Source organism: Melozone crissalis, unplaced genomic scaffold, assembly GCF_028551555.1.
Source record: "Melozone crissalis strain CALT ecotype California unplaced genomic scaffold, PUWL_Pcris_2 ptg000062l_1, whole genome shotgun sequence".
In the NCBI taxonomy this organism is placed as follows: Eukaryota; Metazoa; Chordata; class Aves; order Passeriformes; family Passerellidae; genus Melozone; species Melozone crissalis.
In genome coordinates, this window is record NW_026535840.1 from 2132848 (window position 1) to 2150985 (window position 18138).

Below are 18138 nucleotides of genomic sequence, written 5' to 3' on the forward strand. Positions count from 1 at the left end.
AATCTGCACTTGAGCATCTGCAACATCCAGTTTTAAGGCAGCCTCGCACTTGAGAGAGCAGGGTGGGAGCGGCCGCTTTGCTGTGGTGTCGGGGTGGAGCTGGCAGCTGGAGCTCAGGCCAGCAGGGGTTAATCCACGTGGAGCTCCTTGGCTGCACAAACAGAGGCTCCCACCACTGGAGTCAGTCTCTCCTGGGCTTGGTGCATCCGTGGGCACAGAGGAACAGCTTCATTTCTGCGCCTTCTCACGCTGGGAGGAACACTCTTCCCAACTCTGTTCCGCACTGGAGCCTTGGCAATTCCTCAAATGCTGTTTATAAAGCAAGCTGCTCTAGATGTGACCCCTGGATCCAGCGTGGCAGCCTCTGACCGGGGGATCCTTTCTGTTTAAATGCTAGATTCTCACTGCTAGGGAGCCAATGTCAACAATGCTTCCTGTCCACAGGGAAGTCAAACACTCAGCAACCTCAGCATTTTCACAGCACTTCTTGATCAAGCTAAAAACCATTGGATTCCTCAAGTGCTGCTGTCTTGTTTCCATCTCGCTATCTGCTTGCAATTAGGTTTGTCTCAAACATACAAAGGAACTGTTAAAGCAAAAAAAAATTAGCTGCCACAGTAGGTCTTAGAAAATGCCAGTGTTTAATGACAGACTAGGCGTGAATGAAAGGTTTAGCAGAAGCGTGAGAAGATTTTAAATAAACCAAAGTGTTACAAAGCAAGAGGTGTGAAAGTACCATTCTTTGGTCTAAATTAGCTGTTCCCTTTATATTAGTTTAACATTCCAATGGCTTTTTCAAAACTGTTTAAAAATAATATAAGCTGAAATTTATTAAGCAAAAATATGTATTATATACATGGATGCCTGATCAGACAGATGAAATTAAAAGTGAACATAGTGACAGTTGTTTAGATAACCCTAGTACCTTAAAAAAAAGATGAGTTAGTGTTGAGTGCGCAGTAATAGATTTTTATTGAAAAAGGTAAAAAACTAAGCATGAAAATCTGTTTTAGTTATTTATAAACACTACATCCTTATGGTTTTGTTGCTCTAAATTCAGACGTAAACATTCATTCTGACATGCCAAAGCTCCTATTGCTGGTGGGAAGTTCCTGTAACCATCGGCGATCGCTTCACGGCGCGTTGCGCGGCCGTTCCCTCCCTGCGGCCTCGCTGGTCTCCGCCGATTCCTCGGCTGCCAACTCCTCCTGCTCGGCTGCATCCTCCCCGAAGCCAGGCTCCTCTTCGCGCTCGGGAGCGTCCTCATCCTCGATGCCGTTGTAGAACTCCTCCATCTCACTCTCGTCCTCCACGTCCAGGCTGTGGCTGCGGCAGGAGCCGCTGTCGCTGCTGCTGCCGCAGGAGCTGGAGGAGATGATGTCGTCCTCGGAGTCCGAGTACACCTCGGCGCCGTGGAAGATGTAGCGGTTGGGCGGCAGGAACAGATACTGGGAGCCTGCAACACAGTGGCAACAGTCAGGGATACACAAGCTTGTGTTAGAAGGTGCCTGCAGAGCTCTGTTTCCAACAGTGGCTCTTAGCTGACAAATCAGATGGCATGAAAATGCATTTATGCCATGCATGTGTATTTATTACGAAGGACAGAAGAAATACGTCACTGGAAATTCAGTGCTCATCCTCCCCTCCCTCTGACACCAAAGAGAATTTACACTGATTGTTCAGCAGCTGTTTTATGGGAACATGTTCCCAGCTAGACTTCCTCCACCTATGACAGAACAGGAGCCCCTGCATGGAGTATCAAAGTCTAAACCCAGCCTTTCCTCTAGAAAACTGCACTTTAATTCCTGACTCCTTACATCAGTTACAAGACTGCACACTGGAGGGCTTCCTTGGAAAGTCTAAACATTCCTTAAAAATGTACCTCACTCCAGCTGTGAGATTTTTAAGTCTTGTCATTGCTTTGTCTTCCAGCTGTACTGCAATACCAACTCATGCTCTACTGTGACCAGCTTCTGAACACCTCAGGATCAAACTAACTTTTCTGAAAATGCATTTGAAAATGTTACGAAGGGATTTATTTTTTGATACCTACCTTCAGCCTCCTAAACTTTGGGGATGTTATCACTGATTTTTAAACCTATTATGAAATACAAAAAAATATTTCCTACTGGCTTCTCCAAAAGAAAGAAATGGTTCAATGAGAGTTACGTAGACACTTGTCTGAACAAAAATAGCCACCAAAACCCACCGATTGACTCAAGAGTAACTTATTTATCACTTTAAAGTAAGTCTAGCATAAATGTATCAGCCAAAAGGAAGCAAAATACTGAAAAGCATTAACACTTACCATCCAGCCTTTTGCTAATCTGTTCTTTTGCAGATCTGTTTACCCAACACTTCTTCAATATTTCACTCTTTTCTTTATTTTCTCCATCATTAGATCCATTTTCCTTCATTGTTTCAGAGTTCATTAGCTCACTAGCAGGATTTTCAGGGTTTTCTGCTGACACCTGTGTGTCCTGAAGCATCTCCTCTGAGCAGGTCCCTTTAGTTTCAGAGGCAGGCTCACAGTTTTCTAGCTTACATTCAGGGGGGCGTTGTGACACCACGGCAGGACTGGGTGGGCTCATCCTCCCTGGTGAGCTGGAGCCTTCTGAAATGTTCAGAGGGGTTGGGGGGAGCTCAGCCGAGAGCGCTTCCAGCTCCTTGTGCGGCCGCGGGGGCTTCTCTGTGATTTCCGAAAGTTTCACCGAGTTGTAGCAAAGTTTTGTGTACTCACTGCCCAACCTCTGACACAATTCATTAATGATAACGTCACAGTCTCCGAGAAGCTCCACGTCAAAGTGAAGATGAGGCAAAGGTTCCCTATTGATTAAGATCTGAGGCACTTCATGGGGGATGGAACCTGCAGGTGGAAAAGAGAATTCAAATGTGGTCACTTGGGTTTTACTTCCAGCAGAGACCTACTGAGAAAGCTCAGGCTTCTCTTCATGCCTTCACTTGAACCAAGACAAAACCAGCCAGGTCAGGAAGAAGGCAAGCCAGTCCCAAATTTAACAATGGTGGTTTGAGGTGCTGTGCCTACTGTAGCCTGCTTAGATGGCTTTTTCCCCCCCATTTTTTCCAGTTAAAAGCATTTCTCAATCACTGAGAAACATATGCACAGAAATACTGGCTACAATAATATTAAAGATTAAAATTAGTACTATAATATCTTCAAATTATGTTGATTTTGTGCATTTGTTTTATGTACTTAAGTGCACATGAGGAATTACTGCTTTTGAGATGCTTCCTTTCTAAAGCCTTCAAGCCTTTCTAAAGCATTTCACAAGCATGGAGAAAAATGAATCTTAGAACTGAGCCATTCAAGTTTGAGAGAGCAGTTTTTCAGGTAATAATTTAATTACCTTGAGATTTACCTAGAGTGTAAAAAAGCATTTAGAATTTGTTCCTTTCTCAATTTTGCATTTCAGCTTTACATAGGCAAGCAGCTTTAGTCTTACAATTTTGTGGTGCTCACTGAATTGAACCAAAGATGCTCCTAAGAGCTTGGAGTTCCTTAACTGAGAATCCCACTTCTGATCCAAAATTTGCAAAGAAAATATTACCAGAGACAGTCACTTACTTGGGATCAATGCTACTGGTCTTACTTTGAGTGAAGACCCAATGACAATGAGGAGATCCACTTCATTTTTGTCGTACTTCATGGCACGGTGGAACTGCTCAGGCAGGTTCTCCCCAAAGAACACAATGTCCGGCTTCATGATGGCCAGGGGCTCCTCGGGGGGACAGCGGGGACAGCGGGGCACCACCTGCACACAGAGCCAGTTACTGCCTGCAGGAATGCCCTCTGAAATATTGACACCTCACAGCCCTGTTGGTGCCTGCAGGAATGCCCTCTGAAATATTGACATGTGTCACAGCCCCCTGTTAGTGCCTGCAGGAATGCCCTCTGAAACACCCACATGTCTCACAGACACTTATTTTGGCAGAGACAGGGAAGTTTCAGTGATATTTCCTCATTTCATTGTTCTGTGGATGTACTGGAACACCGCTCAGGGAAATAAAGCCAGAGCAGGAATAAAGAGGGACAAACCAGGCAGGTCTGTAGCACAAACCAAAGCCCAGCAGTCGTGCTCAACACCAACTGAGCACACCTCCCATTGGACAGGAAGAGATTTTTCATAGTCTAATCTGAACAAAAACTGAGATTTCACTGTCAGGTTCCAGTGGAGGATCTGACACAAACCCTGTCCTAATCCAAGAGTCTTTTGTAGAGCTTTACCTGCAGCTTCTCCTCCAAAAGGTTACAGGTGTTGCACCCACAAAGCTACAGGGCACTGGGGCAGGCAGCTGGCCAAGAGCATCCAGCACAAGAATAGAGCCCAGAACTTGCTTGGTCTCCATTTTAAACTTTTCTAATTCCTCAGAAACAGAGGAGAATCCTGCTTCACTAACCAAAGTGGCCACTAGTTAGATTTGTGGAGAAGTAGATTCTCTTTTTTCCTGACCCAGGGAGTTTTCTGATCTTTGGGACCTCTTTCAATTCTTTCCTCTCTAAAGACTTTTTAAGAGAGAAGAAAAGCAAGAAGGTGAGTGATAGATCCACAGACAATACTGAGCAATTTCCTTCTAATAGTGCAAATTTTTTCAGCTGTAGTGCTAAAATATAAGACTTCACAATAAATCCAAGGAGCTGCAATCATATAGGAACCATCACAAGCTACAAATTAGAGCTATAAAGGTGAAAAGATATGTACATTACCTATTGGAATAGAAAAATACCTGAAAACTGACATTTAAATGCATAACAAGTCCCTACTATACAGAGAACAGCTGCAGAAAAAAATAATATAGAATGAAAGAATTCTTTAAATGAAAGAATTAATTTTATGGATGCCTGCAGTGGGACAGAAGACAATACTCTCCAAATCAGAAAATATCACAAGTAGAAGGCCTTCCTCTAGTGTCAAATGATCTTTCCCAAAAATTGAAGTGTTTGAACAAAGAAAAGCCTTTTGGGATGGATGCCTTGTGGGATGAGAAGCAATTTGGCACAAGAGCTAGGAACTGGTGTGGTGGAAACCTTCACCCTGCACCCAAGCAAGAAAGCACTCAGTAATCCCACAGTCAAGGGAAACCACCTAAAGGATTCCCAAAAAGGAGCAGGTGGCTAGAATGAGCCTTGAACTTTCCCCTCAGATCTTTATATATTAGAAAGAGAAAATCTAACTCCAGCCAGCTGGCTCTGGAGGTAAAGGAGCAAAAATTATCTGTAGGATGTTCTTAAAAATACTATTCTTAATAGCAGAGTAAACCAAATTTCACATTCAGTAACTCAGTGTTACAAGGCTTCGGGCTTATGAGATTCCACATTTCTTAAGGCTTTAACTCAAACATCTCTTGTGAAAGGTTTTCACTGAATTCCATTTCAAATGTAATGCCTGAAGGATTTACATCCCTTCCATGTTTCTCATCTAAAGTTGCAACTGTGGACTCTGAAGCATTTATCAAAAAAACCAATGAGCCTGCAGAAAGAGCCCCTTTCATTTGCATGAACGAGATCTTTTTGATCACAGAATCATCACCTCTGTTCCTTCAAAGGAAGGGGAAGAAAAGCAAAGGCACAGAGGGTCCCTCCATGTCAAAGGCAGAGCAGAACCAACTCCTGCCTTGGTCCCAGGTCACCCAGGCATGGGGAGTTTGGAACATGGAATAGTCCCAGGAACCCCAACACCCCATCTGATCCTTGCTCTAGCCTGCTCTGTGGTTAGCAATTTCTCCATGTATCAGCTGCTGTTTGAAACACATTTTTAATACAGGAAAACACATTTTTAGTAACATCCAGTGTTATAAAAGCCTAAGAATGCTTTCTCAGTGTGACTCTAAATTCAGATCAACACAAACCAGGTATAAACTCAACTTTCTGCTTACCATTAAACCTCTACTTTTTATCAGAAGAGCTGTTAAAAATGGACTCTTAAGGTTTTGTTCTGATTTTTGCCATTACCCAATTTTTGCAGTACAGTATTTGAGTATAATTCTGAATACCAGAGGAAATGCTAAAATACAGAGAGGCACTTCTTTGAAATACATGCAGAGATATGGAGGCTTTTAAAAGCAGATCTTGTAAGCAATCCCAGTATGATGGTCCAGGGTTTGGTGTGGGGTGGTTTTGAGATAATTACTTATTAGAAAGCTGCAGTGAGTTAAAGTAGATTTTTTACCTGATTGAAAATATCTCCTCGAACAACTTCACAATCAACTTTGTATTTACAGATCAGGCAGGAAGCTGTTGCAAAGGAACCTGAGGGGAAAAACCCAAATGGTAGCATCAGGATTTTCAGTCATTCAGATCTGGTCTTATGCTCAAGCTGTTCTGACAAAAAGGCTGTTATGTTGCAGTGCTACAGAAATCAGGCATTAAAAAGGTAATGTAAAATTCAGAGGAGATCCTTGTAACACTAGAAGTTGTTGTTGTTCTAGGTGTTAGTCAGCAGAGATCTTGTTTTAGGAGTAGCCATACACCACATGCACGTCAGCACAAACGATCCTGTGTGCTCTCATTCCCCTGAGCTGTGCAAGCACAGACAAGGAGCAGAGAGCAGAAAGTGCCCTTCTCATGACACAGCAGTGGTGCTGCACAGCCTCAGCAGCACAGGAACCCACAGCAACTCCACACAGAGCACAGAATTACTGGGGAAATGCATTAGGAAAGACAATATGCTTTCAGGGTATTGTATCTGGATAAGACAAAGAGAGTGAAAGCACAGAAAAACCTGGAGCAGATCATTTATGAGCAACTGGCAGCTCAGCTCTGCTGATCACTGCAGGCCTGCCAACAGCACAGCTTCTGAAACCTTGCTCAGCACTGCAGCTCCCCAGATGAGGGGTTCCAAGGACTACGGGAGGTGTGACAGTCATTGGCTCATCCTAATTAGCTGATTGTAATAATTCAGAGCTTCATACAGCACGGTAGAGACGTCTGTCAGGCTCACAGACCCAACTCAGAGGCATCTGCTGCCCTTCTCTGCAACTCCATGATGGGAATTATTGCTCAGCAGCAGAAGTTTGGTGCCATGCATGAGCCATTCCCAGGCCACAGCCCCTGCTCACTCAGCTCCAGCAATGGCAAGGAATACAATCTAATTCCAGATGCATGGATTGAATGCAAGAACCATCTTAAATACAGCACACTGCTCCTCAGACACCACAGTTCTCACAGCAGGAACTGCACTGCAGGTCTGCAGTGACAGATGGGGCTGAAGGCTCACATAAGAACTCCCCAAATCACTGCAAGGTTCATTTTTAGCTGCTCATGATTAACTTGCCATTGCCCCAGCCACAGGAAAAAGTAGAATAAGTAGAGCAGTGTGAGCCCCCACAGAGGAGTTTTGGTTTCTCTCCAGCCACCATCATTAGGCAACAACCATTGGTTAAAGAGCAGGAGCTGTAGGTCAGATAAAGCTTGATGGGCTCAAAATAACCTTTGCTAATTTCCAGAGGCCTCAAAATCTCCAAGTGCACAAGCTTTAAAGCATCTGTGTCATTCAGAATCACTTTATACAGGACAGACACTAAAGATGGTCTGTGATCCATCCCTGCAGTGTGCAACTGGAAAAATGGGGAGCTTGAGCACAGCAGTGACGTGCAAAAACCCAGCCCGGTAAGGGGTTTGTGATAAATGCCTCAGATGCAATGCCAGCCAAAAGAAAACGTGTGACACACTGAGCACGGATGGAAACCAGCCCTGGGGCTGGGAGCTGGCTGGCAGAGCTGCTCTGTGCTGCCTGGGCCCTGCTCAGAGCACTGTGCTTGCTGTGCCTGGAGAGCCCAACCCCACAGATCTGCACTGAGCTGAGCTTTGTATGGAAACCACGAGAGTCTGGCCCCTGGCAAAGGTGCAATTAGATGGATGGGCCTTACAGTGCTGCTTTTAGATGATTTATGTGTCTGAAGTTTACTAAATGATCCAAACATGCATTTAAGAACTAATTTTCTGAATACTTTTCTTGAAAATTAATCCTTGGACTCTCAGCTTGACATATGCAAGCCCTTGGAAATGGAAAGCACATCAAGCAATTAAAGCAATTCCACTTAATTAGGCCTCATAATTACAGAATCTGTATGACACTGAAGGTGTAACAAGAGGATCTTCAGTTCAACTGAACTGGTGATTAATTCTCAATGTTTTATACATGAGGTGGAGTCACTGAAGTGTCAGGATATTTTCAGATTTCAGTGGAATATAACCTAAATAAAGAGTCAGATAACACCCAGACTCCCATTTCATAGGAGGAATGGGATGGGCAGTGAGAGGGACCTCTGGCAAGACTGGTTTCCATGTCATGCTGTCACACAGCTCAAGAAGCACCAAATGCATTCTAGAAGTTACAGTCTAAGCTTGTGCCAACAGGGTGTGGATCTTCACTGATACACAGACCCACCATCAAGCTCCATTCCTGGAAGGAGTTATTTCTACTTGAAACACTTCTGAATTAAATATGCAAGCTGTCTAAAACAAAACTTCAGCATTTAAAAACCGGAATATTTGTTGGCAAGAGACAGGAATTCAAGGAAAGAAGGTTTAATTCCAACAGTGATTACCCTGTCACATGCACCAGTAAGAACTCCCACATGGAAAATAAGTGAAACTACAGCACTAACCATGGCACTGGATTATCCTCTGGATGCCTGCCACCTGCTCCAGTGTGTCTATGTTCTGGGTGTAGTTGCGAAGGAGTTTTCCCTCTTTATCCATCAAAGCGATGAACCTGTGACAGAGGGATGGCTGGAACTGTCCTGGGTAGATTTCCTGGGGAATTCAGCAGCACATTAGACACTGCAAGTGGGTGCAGAGTTTACCTGAGCTGGGCACTGTCCCAGCCATGCCAGAGCCCTTCCCTGTCCCTCCCTGTGCCCTGGGTCCAGCTCCTCTCCCACTGCCCAGCCCCTCAGCCTGGCAGCAGAACTGCTCCCTGCAAGCTGGGACCTGGGTTCCACACAGCACAAAAGCAATGTTCAGATCTTTTCTGGTTTTGAAAATTATGAAATAGAAAGCTTTCTCTCCTTTGTTAAGTGGCAAGTGACCTCAATATTTGTTACTAGAAGCATGTATTCTGATGGACAGAAAAGGAGGAGTGAAAAAGCAGAAAAGTAAAAAGTATCAGCTAAATTAGATTTGGACTTTTCTGGTAAAACCTGTCTGTAGACAGGTTTCAAGTAAGTTGATTTTTTTGCTTGCTGTGGTGTTTTCTGGTTTGGGGTGGGTTTTTGTTTGTGGGGGTGGTGTTTTCTAATATTAAAACCCAAAGGAACCAAGTATACTAATGAGCATCAAAATTTGTTAGTATCTGGATAGGAGGCTTTCAGAGAAAGCCAAGCAGAAAAAGAATGCATTGGTTTTCTTTTCCAATCTTTGTAACAGGACAGACCAGTAGTATGAATTGTAAGAAATGGAAGAAAGGATGAGCACAACTAGTAGTGGTTGATTTTCACAAGTCCTTACTGGTCCTGTAGAAATTCTTGTATCTTGGGTTTGATTTCTTTTTGGTCCCAAGGAAATTGAAGACTAAATGCAATTGGGTTTGGTTTTTTTTTTTTTTTGTTTCTCCATATGTCTACAGTTTCTACAATTCCTTCTTGCCTAAGAGACATAATCACTGCTTTTGATACTGTTTAATATCACTGAGATCTTTTCAACCATCTGAAATGGTTGTTTATATCAAGAACTTACAACAGGAACAGTAAAATAAGCTTTACAAAGAGAGAATATTGCTGAACAGTTTCTAGCTTTTATCTGAGTTATGCATTTTAATACTGTCACCTGCCTTTACTGACCAAGACAAGAACTGCTGGAAATCCATACCTTTGCAAACTTAAAAAATGGCCTGGGGTCCTTTCTGAAGTATTCTATATCAAACATTGCTTGAGGATCTGGAAGGTCTGGGAAGTCCACAGCAAGGCGTGCATAGATGCCATCTCTGGATCTGAAGTCAGGTATTCCACAAGACACTGACACCTGAAATATATTTTTGCAGTCTGAAATAAGTGAAACTACATATTGGACCATAAAGTGTTGCTCTGGGAAACCACATTTCTGTATGCTCAGTGCTCAGAAACATTAAGACCAAAACCAGTCTGGGTTCTCTGTATTTATTTTTCTTTTCTTTTTTCTTTCTTTCTCCTTTGGTCCAATATAACAATTCCCAATCACAATCAGGAGAAACAGCACAGAAACAAAATTTGACAAGTGGACAAAAATCCCTTTAGTACAGTCTGCACAGGTAGTAACAGGACACCAGAACTTGCTTTTACCACTGGAAGTTTTGTAAGATGTGAACAAAAATTTAGAGCATTATTGCATTAAATTTAATTATTAATCGTTCACTGATCTGCCAACTCAGGCTTAGATATGGTGGTTGATATTTTAAATTTTTTTACAAGCTAACACAGTAACAGAATAGTCTTGCTTTTAAAAAATATATATTCTTACTTCTGAAGAATAAACCCCTTTTGATAAAAGTTGTTTATTGATAGATATTACTTATCAAAGCATTGTAGTAGTCAATAAGGACTGAAATCATTGTCTCAGACCACCCCAAAATAGCATGGGAAGAGGAGGAGAAACAGGTGTATGCAAGTATGGAGAGAGCAGGACTGGGAGTAGCAGTGCTCTTGTAAAAGCTGATTGGAATTACTCATCTGCTCTGAGTCGTGTCACACCCTCTGTGTGTGAACAACAGCAGCAAGAAGTGATCTGGTGCACAGGTACAGAGCTGCAGATGTGCAGCAGTGCAGAAATGTTCTTTAGTCAAACAGTGAGTAACTTTATCCCATCACACAGCACCATGTGCTGAAAGCAACATTCAGTCTGCAGAAATCTGACCAAACTGTCCCTATGATCATCCTCCTCCTCGGCCCCCCAGCTCTTCTCTAATCCTATTCTAGTCCCTCAAACTCCATCTGGGATTTAGGAGATGCACCGGGATTTTGTTTACAAAAGCCATCCCCTTTGCCTGAAGACTGGGACAGAAAAAGTTCTGGACACGTAAAATGTTCTCATTCTGTAACTGTTTAGCATGGGAGAGCTGTGTTTACAAGTTTCTATGTCTAAGAATATTTTGTCCTGAGAGGAGAGAGGTGTAATCTCCAGGGAAGCTGCAGTCCCTGCAGTGGGCTGGACTCTCCCCAGCACAGGGACTTGCTCCCACCCCTGCATGCTGCACTGAACAACCAAAATTGCAGCAGTACCTACCCCAGCCCCAGTCAACACCATGACCTTCTTGCACTCCTGCAGAAGTTTCACAGCATCATCAATGGTGTTAATGTCTTTCCTCTTCTTCCTCTTTGGTGGCTCTGAAAGGATGTTTATCACTATCTGCCACAGAGTCATGTCATCCAGCTCAGGTGGGGGGATGGTTTCTGGGAGCAGGTCCTTCAGAATCGTCCGTGGGTCTGTACCTAACATGAGATGCTGCTGAACAAAAGTGTAGGGACCTAAGGAAATTAAAAAATACAGATATTTAAAACAGAGTCAGGTACTGCAGATGATCATAGTTATTGTTCCATTTATTAATGCTTGCTAGTACAGTTTCATGAATCCAATTTAATGCTCCATTCATCAAACCCCCTGTATTTTGGTCTAAACTCTGAAGTGAAAGCTGGGCATTTTATTTATCATTATTTTATGTTAACCCATAAAGGATTTCAGAGCAAGTCAGTCAAGTAAAAATCCCAGTTTGCAGCAAACTTAAAACTCTTTTAGAGGTGCAACAGGATTTTCACAATGTGTCTCCATCTGTACTTTCCCAGCATTTGGTATTTACAGGAATAAGCTGAAAACAAACAAAACCAAACAAACAACAAACATGCATTTACTTTCCAGTGGTATTATAAACCATCACTCTAAACAAACACATAGAGCCCAGAAATCCATGGATTTTTGTTGGTTTTTGGTTCCTCTAACACAATGTCTGAATTACTTCAGACATTACCTCCTCAAGCCATTAAATCAATCTTTCCAAAAACACTTGAGATGAGGGCTCACTGTCCTAAAATCATACATGGATCATCTTCTTGAACCTAAAGAATGAATACTAAGTAGGCAGGCTATAGAAATATGCCATAAATTAGTCTAATTTAGTGAACCTGTGTGTATGCTTTCAATAGGGATTGTGGCAGGATTTCTACTCAAGAAAAAAATAAGACATTGACAATTTTAACCAAAACACAGCAAGTTTCATTTTGAAACTCCTTAAATAACATACAGAATACAGCCAACACCTCTAAGCTGTTCAGATGCACTAATTGCCAATATTTTTGCAACAGGAAAAATAATTGGAATACGGGGGAGGATGAAGTGGCTGTTCAAAGGCAAAGAGCATCCAAGAACGTGCTCCAGGCTCTTACCTATCCGTGGTCTTGGGGTCCAGTCACTGGAGCTGGCGTGTGAGGCTCTGTCTTCTTCATCACTGTCACAGGAGTGGAAGCCATTGGCAATGATTTCATCGCTGAGCAGGAAGTTATCTGCAAGACAGCACGAGCAGGGGGTTACACTCCAGCCCAGGGGCACAGGGTAGCTTCAAACACATCACAAAAACAAAAATCTCACTCTCCATTGGCAGTTTTGTCACTTAGGCACAGAAAGTGTCTGTTTTTCTTCACATGTATAGATATACTTCCAAGCTGTTGGTGGATTTGCTACCTCAGTGCTGGGCTTCAGGGGACCGCACCTGGCCTTGGTGAAAGCTCATTCTCTGAAGTGTTGGGCATTGTGGATATTTCACCATAGAAAAAAATCCAAACCTTTTAAAAGTACAATTAAAGATGTCTTTCCCCTGCAATTCTCACTGCATTCAGCTCGTTGAAAAACTGGGTGAAATGAAAACATGTCACCATTGCAGACTGATCTGTGACTAGGTTTTAAGAGCATTTTAACAGCATTTTGAAAGAAACCCACAAGTGCACATTTAATTCACAGGATTTGGTGAGGGTGTTACCTTGCAGCTCAGCTGTACTTGCTGACCACATACTCAATTTATGATATTTCAGTTGTGACAGAGAAGATGCTGCCCTGAGTTTCTCTCATCCATGTGCCCCTGCAGCTGGGTCTGGTGCCAGTCAGCCAAGCTGAGCCCGTGGCCTCAAGCCAGAGAAACTCAATCTAACTCCACCTCAGCCCTCCATGAACCAGCCCAGGGCACAACCAGGCACTCGTGTTACTGAGCTCACAATGAAGGGAAATCTACATTCCAACCTGAGCAGCTTATTAGAACTTAGACTACCCAACCTTTTTTTACTGGCTTTAGTAGAAACAGCCTCAGCACCTATAGATTCACAGTTGTTGAAAATCTAAGATATGAACAAAAACCAAATTTCAGTCCTGCTCTGCAAAGCAAAGAATCACTAATGTAGTTCTCAGCCTCTTATCTGAAGAACTGAAGAAGCCCCTGCACTATTTTAGCTGTTATTCCACTTGATTCTCAAATAAAGAACACCACAAAACACCATCATTTTTTATTCAGAGTTTGTGTTCTTCTCCAAGTCCTTCTCCTTGTTGGCATAAATACTTTATTTTCGATTAGAAAAGAAAGAGGTCAGTGACAGAAATTTGTTGTTGGTTCTTACTGTCTTGTTCTTCTGAGGCCACAGGTGCTCACAGACACTACTATTATAAATCTATTTATTTACAGCATTTCAGTGCCATCTCATTATGCATGAAGTCAGTGAAGATACTGAGAATTTTGGAGCAGGAAAAAGTGCATTAGCACACATGAGGAACTGCGGGGTGCAAGTTTAAGTGGAGAAACCTTCATGGCTTCTGTATCAAGCAGCAAAGCTTACATTGTGAAAGGCTCCTCACACACCGGCCACAGAGCCTGGGATTTAGGAAACAGAGACAGATACAAGCAGGATAAAGTAACAGCAAAACTGTAACACTGCCTGAGCATTCCTCAAAGGACAGAAGGGGTAATGCTGGCCAGAACCAAACCAGGCACAGCAAAACACGAAGCCTGAGCAAAAGGCTTCGTGTAAGGCACTGATCAGAAATCACTGGCTTTGCTCTGAGCTGCTGCAATGGAGGATTTCAATGCTGAGGCTGTTGCAGGTTTATTCTGTACCTGTTCCTTTTGGACTGCTTTTGCATAGAGAGAAAGTTTCTGTAGAGTTTTACTCAAGAGTTAAAGTACCTTTAACTGCATTCCAGGATAAAATGTAAAGACTGCACTGGCAGAATACAGTGTCTGATATATTTTAATATATCCTTCCAAAAAAAAAGCCAAAATTACCCACTCCAACAAAACAAAACTCAAACCTGATCAGTTTACACTGTGAGACACTTTCACAGTGATGCTGCCCACCAGTACACTTCAAATATGATCTGAAAGAATTTAGAAAGATTATAGTTCAGTTTTCTGCTGCACTCAAACCTTAACCAAGGCTGTCACTTAGAGTTCTTTAGAGAACTAGTCAAGGCTGCTGCTCCTGAGCCTGTATGCAAGTTTCTAAGGATCAAAAATACAATAACTAACACGGCAGAGATTATGAAAAGGAAACCGGGCTTATCATATTTCATTTTACAAACTTGTTGCCAGCAGCAGAGCAGAGTGACCGTTCCCAGGGCTGCAGCGGAGCCGCTGTCCCCGTGCGGCACAAGTCGTGCTGTGCCGTACCGTGCCGTGCTGTGCCGTACCGTACCGTGCCGTACCGTACCGTGCCGTGCCGTGCTGGGCCCGGCGCTGCCCCGGCCGGCGGAGCCGCAGGCCCCGGGTTCGCTCCGTGCGCGGGGCCGGGCCCGCAGCGCTGCCCGCGCCCGGCCGTGACACCGTGCCCCGCGCGGGGAGGAGGGGAGGGAGGGAGGGAGGAGGGAGGGGTCGGTCCTCACCGGGATGCGGAGCCGGCACCGCGGCCGCCCCGTTCGAACACTGCGCCCGCCCGCAGCCCGGGGCCGCCTCCGCCGCGTCTTCGCCGGGCGCCGCCTCCGCGCCCTCCCCCTGGTCCCGCCGCGGAGGCGGCTCCGCCCGGGGCAGGCCCCGCAGCCCGGCCCCGCCGTCCGCGCCGCTCCGCGCCGCCGCCGCCTCGCCGCCTTCCTCCCGCTCCGCCCGGCCGCCATCGGCCGCCGCGGCCGCCTCCTCCCCCGGCGGCTCCGCGGGCACGGCGGCGGTGGGCGCGGGCGGCGGCCCCGCGGCGCGGTCGGGGCGCGGAGCGGGCGCGGCGCTCCCCGATCCGCGGCGGTGCCGCTTGGCCGCGGGCTCGGCGCTGTCGCTGCCGGGGCCGCCGGGGCCGCGCGGGCGGAGCGGCGCAGCGTCCCCGTCCGCCATCTTGGCGCCGCCGCAGCCGCCGCCCCCCTCGCGCCCGGCCCCCCCGCCCGCCGCGGGCAGCGCCGCCGCACGTGACCGCGCCACGTGACCGCCAACAACAAACCAGAGCACGTGACCGGGGGCGCTGCCGGCGTCACGTGGTGCTCGTGCCGCCTCACGCCCCCTCCCTGCGCCGGCCGCGCCATGGCGGCGCCGAGAGCCTGAGGGAGCCTGAGGGGGCCCCGAGGGGGCCCCCGAGGCGCCGCCGGCCCGGCCCCGAGCCCTGCCTTTCCTTCTGCTCCCGTCCCTGCCCGTGTCCCTCTCAGCCCGCCCCTGCAGTTCCTCTGCACTCCCCGGCCGGCGGCTCCCGGCAAATGGCGGCTCCGCTGTTCGCTCCTCCGCAGCCGCGTGAGGAGCCCTCGGGGCTCGCTCTCCCATCAGGGTATCGGCCAGACCGTGCCCCTTCCCGAGGGCGAGCTCCCCGCTGCAGAGCCTGTGCTGGGCTGTGCGGGACCTGGCCGGGGGAACCCGCCCGCCGGGGCTGCCCCTGAGCGGGGCGGGGGGCGCGGAGCGGCCTCGGAGCGCTCGGAGCTGAGGGTGAGGGTCGGGGTGAGGGTGAGCCCAGGGCACGGCCCTTGTCTGCCCGGGCAGCGCACCGGCACCGCGGCTGCTGTTAGGGATCGCCCCCTGTGCTCCGGGAATAACACCTTGGCCCCACCTGGGGCTCTGCATCGCGGTTCTGGAGCTTTTTTAGGCGGTCAGCGCCTGTCTAAACCAGCGCTGCTTTGGGAATGGAGCCTGGGTGGTGTAGGAGTGACCCGATGGTCAGCGGCCAGAGTTGGGGTTTGTCCGAATCCCGGCCCCAAACCCATGGTGTTTCCCAGCTCTGCAGGGCTGTGCGCGTTGCTCTCCCTGCTTTCCCGGGATCCCTCGTTCTGTGCAGAGTCGGAGCAGCCCTCGGTGCCCCAGCGGGGCCATCCCTGCACAGCGAACAGGAGGTGCCATGCCTGGGCTTTCCATGGCGTGGTTTCTTTCCACCCGGGAGTTTGGACTGGACAGAACTCAGCCTTTTTCCCAGGACTGCCACCAACCTAGAATTTTGGCCTAACCTTCGTGGATAGACATTTAAACACTGGTTTGTTGTTACTGTTGAACATCACGAGCTATTTGCAGAATAGTATTAGTGGCTTTAATACAATGGAATTCCTAAATTTAGTGGCAAGACCCAGGTTACACAGGTAGAATTTCCCCCTTGCAGGCCTTGATAAGGAACACTTTTAAAAAACCTTGGGATTAAAAATTTTGATACAAATGGCTTCAAAGGGATTACTTTATAGATAATTAACTTTATAGGTGGTCTTTGCCCTGAAAAATACACACATACTGCCTTTTCCCACTACCTGCTTCTCAAAGCAAGCTGCAGAGTAACCAGATCAGAAAGTTTTTATTGTTCTGTGCAACTTTGTATGGAAGCATTATTTTTCCTGCTTGCCTCTGGAAGCTGAGGCAAGATCCGTATTTCTTAAAGAACACATGCAAGATGCTTTTGTCAGCATGTAAAGGGGAGGTGGGGCTTTAAGACTGGTTTGGTGGTTATTTTTGTGAAGACACTTCTGAGGAAGAAATAATCCAAGTGCTGCAGGTGTAGGATCTGAGGCTTTCCATGAAGGTATCGATGAGGGAGTGACTCAGGGATCCCAGAGGAGCCTCCTCTGATCCTGCAGAATTTTCCCCACGTTAGTGATGGCACTGCAGGAGTTGCCTTCTTGTGGGAGGGCAGTTTGGCAGTGCTTGGGTCCTCTCCTGATTATTCTGCAGCTCTGAGCTTGTGTGAGGACAGGGATGGGGCAAAACTCAAACGAGTTATACTGCGCCTTGGACTTCTCATAAATGTGCTCTCTGCCCTCAGGAAGCAAAACCCTGAGGTCAGTTGAGAACAGGTCCTGGAATATTTAACATATTTTACAGGAATGAACTCAAATAGAGATTTATTTAAAGGGCTATTTATGATATTTCCAGGTTGTTGGTAAATGTTCTGTTCCATGGAAGCAGAATTCCGATTCGCTCTGGGCTCTGAACAAACAGAATTGTCAATATGTGTTGGGACTGAGAGACACCTTTTGTTGGTGGCTGGGTACAGAGAACAAATATGAGATTTCCTCACTTCCAGAACAGTTTGTACATCCTGAGCAACACCAGCAACATTCCCTGCCAGCTGCCACTTTGTCACTGCAGCCCCTGGAGCTGCAGCCGCCTGGCAGCACAGGAACAGCGCTGAAAGCTGCAGGGGGAAAGGGTTAAAGGGCTTCCCTTTCACCTGACGCAAATACACGAGGAATACCTGGAAAAGAAAGGGGTGTCAGGAATGCTGTTGGGAGGAGGGACAGCTGTTTGTTTTTTGTCCTCCCACAGAGTACAAGCTATTTAAATATTTACATGTTCTGTTATTAAAAGACTTTCTTTCCTGTACTTTTCTGGTTATGAATGGTGGAGATGGGGAGATTTGTAATTGCTAATTCTTCCACTTGTAGTAACATTGGAAAAAAAATTTCTGTTTTATTTACCCAGAGAAATATGCTGGTAGAGTTTTCTATCAGATTCAAATGGTTTAACCAAAGATTGTGCTTTTTCTTTTAATATTGTTGCTTTTAGTTACTTTGTATATTTTATAATCTTAGTAGGCTATCTGAACATGCAGTAAAAGTAGAAAATTTCAGACGATGAAACCTTGAAGAGGAAATGGTGGAAGATTAATATTAAATGTCATTGCAGAACATTATTATTGCAGATATCAAAGCTCTTGTGGACGCAGAAATTATATATTTGTTATTCATAAATAGCTCTGAATGGTCACTGGGCCCCTCACTGATAGACA

At 45.9% G+C, this 18138-nt stretch overlaps 1 protein-coding gene across 1 annotated transcript; it reads right to left on the minus strand.

The window, feature by feature from the left end:
- Positions 1–622: 622 nt before the first annotated feature.
- On the minus strand, positions 623–15284 carry SIRT1 (sirtuin 1). The gene is made up of 9 exons (XM_054288364.1): positions 14849–15284; positions 12373–12489; positions 11219–11460; positions 9830–9982; positions 8629–8776; positions 6189–6268; positions 3587–3773; positions 2309–2866; positions 623–1456 (listed from the first exon to the last, which is right to left on the minus strand). The coding sequence occupies exons 1-9, from the start codon at positions 15282–15284 to the stop codon at positions 1134–1136; spliced, it is 2244 nt and encodes a 747-aa protein (XP_054144339.1). The 3' UTR covers positions 623–1133.
- Positions 15285–18138: the final 2854 nt, after the last annotated feature.

What these genes read in the sequence shown, in the direction of transcription:
- SIRT1 (XM_054288364.1), bottom strand. Translation starts at nt 15,284, where the DNA reads ATGGCGGACGGGGACGCTGCGCCGCTCCGCCCGCGCGGCCCCGGCGGC. An exon ending in CATTTTTTAAGTTTGCAAAG is followed by an intron (nt 8,777 to 9,829) that starts GTATGGATTTCC and finishes TGAATTCCCCAG; the next exon opens with GAAATCTACCCAGGACAGTT. An exon ending in GATTAGCAAAAGGCTGGATG is followed by an intron (nt 1,457 to 2,308) that starts GTAAGTGTTAAT and finishes ACTGTGTTGCAG; the next exon opens with GCTCCCAGTATCTGTTCCTG.